Here is a 12202-nt window from a genome sequence, read left to right as displayed (position 1 = left end):
TTTATAAAGCCATAAATACAATGAGGAATAGTTCCAAACAAATCAAAGAGACAGCTTTATTTTTCCATAACAACATGAAATATGAAATCCAACAAAGTGTGCATGTGTGTGTTTTTAAAGTGTATCTCTGTGTGTGTCATTTTGAGCTCGGGCCCATGGCTCACATCTGTTTCTTATCTGATGGATGGATGGTGATTGCACCACTTGTTTTGTCTGCAGGCGGGGGAATGGTTTTGATTGGCCAAGCAGACAGCATTCAGGTAGCTTGGCCCTATCAGCACGCATCAGTAGCAGGAAGTTATCATGGTGAAAGAGGCTCATTATTGGGCTGAAATCAGGCTGATGATAGTTTACTGAACTCGGTCTCTCTAGGGCTTTCTGTGTCTGTCTGTCATTCTTCCCTTCTTTGTCTTTGTTTCCTTTTCTTTCCTTTCTTTCTCTCTCTCTTCCTCTGAGTGACCCAAACTTAATGAATTTCAGCCATAGCTGGCAATGCTACAATCCAGACTCCTCAGTCTGTCTAGTGAGTGTGTTTAGTTAGCTGTGCAGCCGCTCAGGTTTCCGGGCCTGTGTCTTGCTGAGAGCAGCCCGCTTAGCACAGCATTAGCACTGTATATGGTATTAAATGATGACTTATGTACAGAATCCGATTGCAGCGGAGCAAATGAAAAGGCGTCGTGTAACTTCTCCAGCTCGGGACGTGTATAGTTTGTGTGTGTTGCGGTGGTGTGCGGGTGTGCGTGTGTTTACATGTGTGTGTCTGCGTGTGAGTGTTTGCTTGTACAAAACCACTGCAAGAAAAAGCAGGCTGATGACAGGGCACCATTTAGTCGTCTGCCACATTAAAGGGACAGTACACAGCGAGGGTTCCAGTTTCACAGCGGCCCCGGTGCCAAATACCACAACACTCCACACGAGACAATTACATACAGAGTGGCTTTGTTATTGAGACATTGGCAGGACATCTCTCCGGCGAAATCACTCGCTGCTCCCTTTCTTCTCCTCACCTCTCCTCTCGTCTCCTGTCGTCTCCTCTTGTCTCTCCTTTCCCTCCCGCTGCTCCCCGTTGCTTTATTGTCAGTTATTATAACGGCTAATGAAGTGTGCAGGCACGCCGCTCCAAAAACCATTTTCTCTTCCATCAACTCGAGTAATGAGATGGTGATAAAGTGGCTCGGTTTGTGTGACCTTCTTACCTTTGGCATGACACACAAGCATCTTTCAAGAGTGGGTCTGCTCTCACTTAATATTTGTAGTAGCTAATTTTTCAGATAATATAGTGGAAATAAACATTAGGGGCAGTGATGTGTTGCAGCAGCATGTAAGCAAGATTCACACCAGTACAGTTTAGGTAAGTAGGCTGTGCAGGAATATATGAGGAGGGGTGTCAAAGTCATACTGAACGTACACACAGAGAGGATAGACAGACAGACAGACAGTCATGGAGACTAATGCATTACTCAGTAGAAAGGAGTATGAGTGAATCTTTTATCAGTGAGTGTGTGCATTTACACACCTCTGTGGTTGGTGTCAGTATGCGTGTGTCAAGTGTGTGTGTGTGTGTGTGAGAGAGAGGTGATGACCTGTGAGGAAGGAGTGTCTCAACACCTGTCCTATCAGAGCTTCCTGATTTGATCTGATCTTAGTCACACATTTCCGACAACCAGGACCATAGACCAACACAATCTTCCTTTCCAAGAACGAGCATAGGCTACTAGCATGCTCCACCCTTGCAGTATTGACATGTGTTCACCTTTTGGAGATGAGAAATATTCATTTTACAAGGCATAAGCGTTGGCAGATGTGACAGATTCAGTGTAAACAACATAATGGACTATAAGGAATAAAAGTACAATGAGAAAATAGCGATCTACAACGCCTCAAAAGAAATCCTGGCCTAATGCGTAATACAACAGGAGCTCAGTCATGATGTCTTCAAAGTCAGTATGCCAAAGGTATTGTAATGACATTATCAGTGAGTACAATCCGTAACAATCAGAATCAACAGATTTCATGGAAAAGGAAAGCAAAATGTCAGAGTAAACAAGTTAATAGAGATACAAAATTGACACAAATGAATTGCAGAGACGGATGCACTCAATTCTCTCAGTCACTCACTGTCACACACACATAATATCTCTGTCTTTCTGTTCACTAACAACATTCTCTTCAGTTCATGATTATATCTTAGAGTTTGACCTGGCTATTAATGGGAAAACTCAATACACCAGTTATTGCATTTGGTAATCAGATTTGTCTTGATGATGTAGTTAGTAGGCTTGTTAAAGCAAACAGAGGACACAGGGGTCTGATAGGCTTGTGTTATGTTCTTAAAGTGTGTGTATTGATGGCTGGATAGGAAAAAAAACATGGGAAAAGGTTGACGGTTGCACATCCTAAATTCATTATTTGGATATGCAGGCTTTGCAACAGAGGGCCTATATATAATAATGAATGGAGTGGCCTAAACTTGGTATCTGTTGATCTGCAGTTCATTCAATTACAACCCCCCCCCCCCACCCCCCACCCCCTCTCTGCCTATCCCTCTGTGCAGGTTTGTATATTGTTGTGAGTGAGTCAGTGTTTGCACAAGGGGTGCTGACAGAGGTTCGGGGAGGGATGGGTCAGGAAGCAACAGCAGCCCTCTTTCCTGTAGCCCCACCACCCCCCACCTCCACCAACACCATCGCATACACACACACACACACACACACACCTAAGTGAGATGTGTTTTTATGCTTGGGGATCTAGCTTGGAGGTGGGCAAGGGAGGGGAGGAAGGGGGGGGGGGATTGGTGGGATAGGTGGAGGGAAAGAAGGACGATACGGAAAGAAGAGAGGGGTAAAAATGAGGTGGTTTGTTGGTGAGAATGAAAGTGGGGGGAGAGGGGCATGGGTGAGAAAAAGAGGGAGGAAGGGAAGGATAAAAGATAATTTCCGTATCAATAAAGTATCACGTTATTAGTTGTAGTAGTAGTAGTAGTAGTAAAGACAGAATTTTCTCCCCAAGTTGCTCGATTTCACATATTACAAAACTGCATGGCTGTAAGGCCATTTTTATTAATATCTGCAGTGTTAACTTGCTAGAGGTTTCCTTCTGTCTGCAGTGCTATATTAAGTAAAGACAGGCTTGTACAAATAAGGGAGACAGTCTGTTCTGCTGGGAGAGAAAGGAGGACAGATAAAAAAGTGGGTGAGAAAGGGGAGAGGTGAGGGAAGAGTGGTGGTGGCTGGCTAGGTGGTGGGAGTCTTGTCATATTGTCACACACTTGTTAGTACCACATTGCTGTGTTGAGCCTGGGGCATGAGGGAGAATAGTGTGTGTGTGTGTGTGTGTGTGTGTGTGTGTGTGTGTGTGTGTGTGTGTGAGTGTGTGTGTACTCTCATACTCTGCTCCAGCAGAGGCATGAGCACACACAGAGGCTGCATGCCAAGGCAAATGTCCCCGCTCCTCTCTTTCACACACACTTCACACTCCTGTCATGCACACACACCTCATGACGACGTGTTAGCTGCATGAGGCAGACAAGCCATGCATGCAAGCACAATGCTAGGTTGCTATGGTGACGGAGAGTGCCAAGTGAGTGAGTTAAGGTAGTGCATGTGTTTTTGTTGTTGTTGTCATGTAGCAGCTGACTGAAATAGTTTCAACAAATTGATTAAAATAGACAATGGTACATTAATGTAGTGCGCACACATGCACACACTCTCTCACATACACACATGCTGTACCCCCAAAGAGGAGAGGATATGGGGTGTGTGTGTGTGTGTGTGTGTGTGTGTCCCTACATTGCCTACATACAGTATATGAAAACCTCACTGTGGCCTTTTTGCCATTGTCTCTTTCTCTCTGCACCTTTATTTCTCTCTTCCTCTCCCTTAGTAGTTGTCTCTCTCTTTTTCTTAATGTCTCTCATTTTCTCTCGTCATTCTCATTTTTCTACAAATAAATATCCAGCTAGGGAATTAAAATAGTGGTTTCACTCTGCTGCAGGTGAATGATGGAGGATAGACAGATAGATGGAAAGAGAGAGAGAGAGAGAGAGAGTTTAGCTTTGGAATAGACAGCAATCCCCTTGTAGGGGAAAACTATGTTTGGAAGCTCAGCCTGGGTGCTGAGAAATTCTTTTGGAAGTGTGTGTGTTGATATACCAACAACTCTCCACCTCTAGCTTGCCTGCTGCTTCCTGGTTGGTCATGTGACCTCATCAAACACACTGATGTCTCCAAATGTAAAAATCCTTTCAGGCATCTATGAACTCTGTTTGAATTTGTGAAAAACTAAAATAAGTTTGAATGAATCCAATTAAATGATAATTAACTCAAATGGCAAATGTTCATATAACAGACTGTAATGGCAAATGCCAATATAATTGACTATTCAGCTATAACAGCTGCAGAAAAGTTGATCACAGTAATAAGAAATAATGTAGTGAACAGGCATATTAAAGGTAATGCAGTCACATTCATAGCATGAGTGCCTTAATTGATGAGTCTGTTGCATGTGTAGTTACATACTGTATATGCATATGTATGCGCCAATATATGTGCATAATGCGCTTGTGTTTTCTCACTGGGTATTTTACATATGTATGGTTCTGTGTGTCTGTACTTGGGTGTGTGTTCACTTAGTACTTGAGATTCCCCTGCATGTGTTTTTTTCCCCTGTTTGTTTTGGCCAGTCGGTGTGACCAGGAGTATTCCTGCATACCTAAGAAGGGTTTTGGGGTTGAGGGAACTTTCCAGAGGTTTTGCATGACATTAGCACCAATGTTTTTGCTGCACATTAAACTCTTAGGTGGCCCACCAGAAGTGTTATTTTTATGACCACCTCAAGGAAAATGCGGTCCCCAAGATAATCATGCAAAGTATTTTGGCGTCTTTTCTTCGCCAGCAACTTCTGAATTCATCAGCGTCACATTAGTGTCTTCTCCTTGCATGGTATTAGGTATTAGACTGGGTTCTGATAGCCTTATGCAAGCTCCTGAGGCCTGTTTGTTGTTTTCTTAGAGGCTTTAAATCCCCGATCCTCATGCAAAAGCCACCACACTGGTGATGTTACCACATAAGCTCCTGCACAAGCCAGGGAAAACCCTGGAAAAAAAAAGCCCTCTGGCATCATACAGTCATGATGAAAAGTGAAATAATGTGTTACCACAGTGGCAACCGCAAAATAACTTGCAAAGAATTCCTGCCCAGCAGTTAGAATTTGTTGTGTGTGTGTGTCTGTGTGTGTGTGTGAGTGTGTGTACCTGTGTGCACCCTTGTGGAAAATATACACATACTCACACTACACACACTTGACACACACTGAACACACATCAGTAAAGTCCTCCAGAGAAAGAAGGCTTACAGTATCTTTTGGTGAGGTGACTGCAGACATAAGGGAGATTTTAAGATTTAACTCTTATTATTATCCTATTATATTATTTTCTGTCCCTCCTGTCTCCCTGCCTCAGTTATACACAGTTGAAAATGTTATGTATTATGATATTAAGTTAAGGTTGGTCTTAATTTTGACCATTAAAAACGATACTCATATTATATGAGTACTCAGGTTTGATTATGTTAAAACAGTGTCACCAACTACAAACATACATTTTAGCCCATTTGTCTCAATATTCACGCTTTTGAAAAAAAGAAACTTTTTTTAATAAGATGCTAAGATATTATGGAGATGTGAGTTTAAGGTCATGGTCGAAGATGAGTCACACAGATCTCAAAAACGTCTAGAAATAGTCAGTCATTTTTCACAGGGCACTCCGCTTTTCAGCTACTGCTATTTTCATTTCTCAAGCCTTTTATAGGGATTTTCCATAATTTATTTGATAAATGATTATGCAGAAAGTTCAGACAGATATGAGATGGAGTGAGCTGGTGAGCAGGTTGCCTCCGGCCATGTTCTTCATTCCTGTTAGTATTACAGGCTGAAAATGTTCTGAGCCAGAGAGACCGGCCTTTATCTGAAACATGGAGTTGTTTTACCGCTGTTTTTATAGTCGGCGGCATATTTGTTTTATTGTCTGGCTCCTTTTATACAGTTAGTGCTGTTACTTTGATTTATGCCTTAGTTCTCTACGATGTGTAATGCAATGTCTTTCTTCTCCTTCTGTCTACCTCTCTCTTATCTTTCTCTCTCTCATTCATCTCACTCCTGTCCTCTCTTCCCACTTGGCCTCCCCTTATACCTTTCCCTAACTTTCTCTCCCACCCTCCCTCCACTTATTTCTTTCCCCTCCTATCCCTCTCTCTCTCTCCCTCCCTCCCAGAGCCCTTCTTCATCCGTCTCGAAGCGCCCATGAACAACATCACCACCTCCCTGGGCCACACCGCCGAGCTCTTCTGCCGCGTGTCGGGCAACCCGCCGCCCAGCGTGCGCTGGCTGAAGAACGACGCCCCCGTGGTGCAGGAGCCGCGGCGGGTCTCCTACCGGCCCACGCCGTACGGCTCGCGCCTCCGCATCCGCAACCTGGACACCACCGACACGGGCTACTTCCAGTGCGTGGCCACCAACAGCCAGGGCACCGTGTCCACCACGGGCGTGCTGTTCGTCAAGTTCGGTAAGATCGGCGGGGGCGGTGACGGCAGCAGATGGGGGATCTAAAGGCAGATGTCACAGAGCCCCAGAAGTGGCCGCGTGACGTCTGCTTTACGCACTTAGTGTGACAAAGATTGAAATTTCTCCCCCGCTCATGTTTTCCTGCTGGAGATTTGGCTCCTCGCAGCAACACTCGCCTCCACTTATTCTTCCTTGTAGCTGGCAGCTTGCACAGAGAAATGTCTGGGAACAATATTGTTTCTCCTGTAGTAAAAAATCCCCATGTCTTCTTTTCCAGATCCGCTGCCTACACCTCTGCCAGGAAGGCCCTCGCCGTAAGTCTCTTTTCCTCTATCCATTTTTCTCTGTCCGTCTTTCCAGCGTATTCCTGCTCTACTCGACCATAACGCAACGCTGGATCGCAGAGTGAGTGAGAGACGGAGAGAGTGAAATAATGCCGAAGACAGAAAATAGTGTGATAATCCTTGAAAGTGAATGAAAATGGTTTGGGGAGATACTGATGAGCTGCTAGCTCTAGCAGTAATCATTCAAGCTTGTTTCCTTTGTGTCCATCCAAGTCGTGCTTGATATCTAATACCATAATCGCAAAAATACAAATGTCATGACTTCATGAATAAAATACATAAAATATGGAGTAAGATACAGTTTGGTAAATGGATCAAGGAGCATTGGCAAAGGCAACAGTTTTTACACAGTGTTTAGTTAGATCGTATGTCTGTGGATAGCAGATGTCGTTTGGCCATATAGTTTGAAATCTAAATTCTCCTACATACACTATCTGTCTGTTATTCTTACCCTGGTAGAAGTCATTCATCATCTGTTTGCAGAGAGCCACTCTAAAAAAGTGTTATATAACATGTATTCTCACTGTGGATTTGTTGAGCACAAGCATGTGTTTGATATGGCACCTATGTTATTAGCAGCAAATGCTGTGTCATTTTTTAACACATTCGTATGTGTGTGATAAGGGACAGTGTGTTATATTTTGCATTTCCCTTTACCTACATGACAATCAAAGACACGTTGGTCAAGTCATTTTGCCAAGGCCCAATCTGCAAGTTTCCATTCCTATTGGTACAAGGTGAATGGTTAAATGAATATCTATATCTATCTATATGAGGCTTTTAGCACATGCTATAGATTCAAAGCACCTTAAAGCCATTGAGCTGCAAAGGGCCAGAGCATCTGACCCTTATAGTGTTGGAGAAAAGACCCTGAGACAAACACTTTGCACTTTGGTAAGCAGGTTAATTAACTTTCTACCAACTCGCTTAAGAAAGCTGGAAATTAAACAAATTAAAAACTTGTGCCATTCATTTGGGGGCAATAATGAAGTTATTATAATTAAGAATGAATGTTCTGTCACCGCTAGTGAGTTTATTTGATTAACCACAGCCTCCCTCAGATATGGCCGTCTGAACTGTGCTGTTTAGGAAAATGAGCCGAATCTATGTTAAAGTCTAGACTCAAATCAAATCAGGACAAATGTTATTATTCAAATGGGACAGTAGAAAGCAATTGTGTTATACTTTAAAGTTTACAATATTTACCAGACATTTTTTTTACCCAAGCCACCGAAGAGACTTTGCTACACTGTGGGGAAACAAAGTGTTTCTGCCCCGTTTCTCATGTGTCATCTGATCTAATATGATTATATAATGTTATTTATATTCAGGCATTTAGCTGCCAACTGTCTTAAGTGTATAGCAAATTCAATCACATTCAGGACTTCTTAACATAAACATATATATATGTCTGAAGATGACACTATGTCTGAGTATAGCAAATAAAAACGATTAAAACAAAAAACTAAAAAGGGTTAAAAATTACATTCCCGTAAAACATTTTCATGTTCTTGGCAGTAATGATGGTTATCAAAATCTTGTTTCAGTCTGGCTAGCTTCCTTTGTTTTGTTTTGACTTCTCCCCAGTGTTATGGGATAAAACGCTATGAAGTTTCTCAGTTCGTTTGATTCTCGGTGGATCAAAGGATTTAAACTGGATGATTTTCCCCAATGACATTATGGCGAGGCTCGCTGCCATGTTCCATGCTGCGTTCTGGGAATATTGAATCAAAAATGCTGGCACAATGTGGATATCAGACACTTACTAAATTCACACACGCGCGCGTGCGCAGGCACATGCACCGACACACGCACATACGTGCACGCTCAATCATACATGTACACACACATGCTGTGCATGCGGACGCGTGCTCATTCTCAAACATCTGTTTCTGCCATCGCTTTGTTTACATGTTTTTGATTTTCCCTGTTACGAAATTACAGCTTGTTCCATGGATCAAACATTTGGCTCACAGTATGATCACAATGCAATTTTCTTTAGGCAATTATCAAAGAAAAAAAAAGGGAATCCAAGACGCTGTGTGTTCGCTATATAGTAATGTCAAGATATTGGAAATTAAAAATCTAACTTAAATGAAGTTAAAATAAGTAGGAAGGTTCATATTTTGGCGAGGCTACATAAGAGGAGAATGGATAAGGAGGCTCTGGCATGAACTGTGATGTAGATTTGTGAGTCTTGTAATCCAGTTATCAAAGCATGGCATATTGTGTGACCATATATTGTTACATGTGTAGTGATGTCATTAGGAGAGACCTTGTATTGTTTTATAAGATATATCTGGATTATTTAGTGTCTGGAGAATCCTTATAACTACTCTACCTGGACATTCTCATGTGAAGTCCATATCTGCTGCAAATATCATCGCTGTCCAGTGAAAACCTTGTATCTCCAAAATGTCCACTTTTCAAGAACTAAGAAACACAGCCTTGTTTTCAGCTTGACCCCCATGTATTTTAGAGTTTATCCAATAGTGTTTTCAAAGGGATTCGTAAGACCAAGGCTGGTAAAATTTTCTCTCATTGGATCCTTCAACTGGAGTTAAAACAGGAAAATCACCAAGATTGGAGTTAGGAGGTTTTCACTGAATATCAGCGATACTAATTAATTCATGTGTGTGAGTGTGTGTAGCCTCTCATCAAAGGCTTTGGCACATGTTCCTCCTCCTACAGAAGCCTCTTACATTGCCTGGCTTTCAGAAATGAATTCACTTAGGGTTGGAAACTAGTTGATGTACGTTTGATTGAGCACAGCAGACACCACAGACATACAATTACATTCTCCTTGTTTTTTTTTCCTGTCAACTACGTCAGGAAACGGTTATAATGAAGCAAACCCCGTCCTAAGTTGTGTTAGTACGGCGTTCGGTCGCCGCAGACCACCAGAACAGCTTAACGCAGCCATCGCAAGACTTCATTTGAACGGACAGGGGCCTCCTTTGATGAGGGCGGAGGCGCGGCGGCGGCGGGCTGACGGTCACTGCTGCTCATCATTAGTGTCACGGCCAACTTATTAGCGGTGAGGCGGCGTGGCAGGCGTCAAGAAGACAGGGTCACCTAATGATGACACGTGACGACCCGCTCCACACCACAGCTGTGGAAGTGTCAAACTTCTGCCGCCGGACTCAGACGCTTTCGGAAAGACATCTGGTGCAGGAGGCTCGTCAAATATATTCATTCTCTGTATTTAGCAGAGAAGGTTACAGACAGAGGGATCACAGTACGTTTTCAGGTCTGACGATAGAGTGTTACTTTCCTCTTGTTGGGGTAAATTATCAAAAAAATCTTAAATTTTAGTCCCAAAGTTAGGGGAAACAACAAATTCCCTGGTCATCCATCTTGTGTAACCTGAACGTCACATGAACTTTTTTTTTCCCTTGCCCATGTTTGCGCTGGTATGTGCTTGGGTTTCTATCCCCTCCAAGTCGGGCTTAAGTGTACACTCTGTGGTGTGTGGGACATCACAGAGTGTGTGTGTACGTGTGTTCATGTATCCTCATGGTTGGCGCTTCAGAGTAGCCGCAGGCAGAGCCGAAGCCCGCAGCCCGGAGGCTTAGACTGCAGTCCAGCCAGCTTGTGTCCAATGTGGCCGTCTGACACCAGAGAGCAGGGAAATAACAGCCGGGCCAATCAGGAACACGAGAGAGAAAAAGACAGGAGGATGACTGAGATAGACGGAGAAAGAGGGAAGAGGCGGTGGAAAGTTTGAGGCGGGAACTTTTCCTCCTACGGCGCCAATTCTGGTTGAGGATAAGCGCAGGAATTTTAAGATTTCTAGAGCAAAGTGTTCCTTCAATTTGATTTTTCAATCTGAGGTTTGTCGTCACGGCAACGGGGCCGTCGCTAATTTATGGCGACACATTCGCCGACGCCAATCCTCACGCCCGCTCCATGCTCCGCCTCTTCATCCTCCTCCCCCCCCCCCCCCCCCCCCACTCCATCTTCCTCCTCCCCTCTGCGGAGATGTTTTCATAGAGCCAGAACAAACACAGAGTGAGGGGAAAAAGTCTCGCCTGCCAAAATTAGACCCCCAACTCACACTCTCTCTCTCTCCCGCCACACTTTCAGGAAAAGAGAGCGATTGGAGAGGGAGTGAAAGAAAAACAGTGTTCGCTGGGTAGGAGGATGGTACCATTAGCGCTTTTGGGCTGCGTGTTGTTCTTTGATTCCCGGGTTCTGCAGCAGTTCTGGGCGGCGTTCAGGTCTGATTAGGGGTGTGAGGCGACCGTAAGCTCAGATCAGAGGCGGTTAATAACTCCTGACTGAGGCCGGCGCTGTGAGGGAGCGGGCCTTGAATTATCCACGTCACACACATTATAGGCTTGCTTTCTTCCTTTATTTTCCTTCCTTTCTTTCTGTCTTTCCGTCTTACAGCCGTTAGTGCGTGCAGATTAATCAATCGGATCAATTAGGTCCAGATCAGACACATTAGAGGCAGGCAGACCGGGAAAAACCAGCAGAAAATTCATGTTTTTCATTTGTTCTTTCATTCTTTCTTTCTTGCTTTCTTTCTTGCTTTCTTAGAGCCATTTGTGTGAGCAAATGAATCAGTTTGAGCAAATCGTGCAAAACTCCACACGTACAACACTGACTTATCAAAATAGAATGAGATTGAAATGTAAACGGACATGTTTTCTGAGATTTTCCTCCATAGGAGACAAGGTGATGTATGCATGCAGCTGGGCCTGTATGCTTTTCAAATTACCCGTCATGTGAAAATTTCCTAACACCAATTTCAATGTTTTTTTTTCCTTTTTTATTGCTTAAATTGACATTTTTACGTAGTTTATTTGAGTTTTGTTGATGATTTCAAGTCCTGTATGTCAAGTCCTCAGTCTGAAAACACAGCTGCCCTTTCTAATTGTTGAAAAGCTGACTTCCTGGATATAGGAGTTTTTAATCGGACAGCAGCGATACACAGACTGTATGCAGGCCGGCCGCTGATCCCAGGGTCTCTGTCTGTGTTTATAATAGAGGGGTTTTCTCCCTGTTTGAAAAGATTAATACCACTACACCCTGGCTGTCAAGGCTGTTTAAATTTCTCAAAGCTTTCCCCAGCACTTTTCTCTCAGCACCGGCAAAAAAAAAAAAAAAAAGCAATTACAAAAATATCTGTGCTTTTTTTTCCTCCTGCCTCCCTCTCTCCCTCCCTCTCTCCCTCCTTTCTCCTCTGTCCACACCACACTACAGGATATAAGAGACAGGTTTAACAAAGAACAGATTCCCTCTGTCCTGCTTTTTTTTTCCCGTCTTCCTCTGGCTTCTTTTTTGTCTGCTCTATG

The 12202-nt window shown here is 43.5% G+C and overlaps 1 protein-coding gene across 1 annotated transcript in view; it reads left to right on the top strand.

Annotated features, from left to right (window-relative positions):
• The window catches only part of ror1 (receptor tyrosine kinase-like orphan receptor 1), a 129684-nt gene that overhangs the window by 91199 nt on the left and 26283 nt on the right, over nucleotides 1-12202 (top strand). Inside the window, exons 3-4 of the mRNA XM_078285739.1 lie at nucleotides 6269-6559; nucleotides 6836-6872. Coding sequence (XP_078141865.1) covers nucleotides 6269-6559; nucleotides 6836-6872 — 328 coding nt within the window. The remainder of the gene's footprint in view (nucleotides 1-6268; nucleotides 6560-6835; nucleotides 6873-12202) is intronic.

Source organism: Centroberyx gerrardi, chromosome 9, assembly GCF_048128805.1.
Source record: "Centroberyx gerrardi isolate f3 chromosome 9, fCenGer3.hap1.cur.20231027, whole genome shotgun sequence".
In the NCBI taxonomy this organism is placed as follows: domain Eukaryota; kingdom Metazoa; phylum Chordata; class Actinopteri; order Beryciformes; family Berycidae; genus Centroberyx; species Centroberyx gerrardi.
This window is presented reverse-complemented; position numbering and strand designations above follow the sequence as displayed.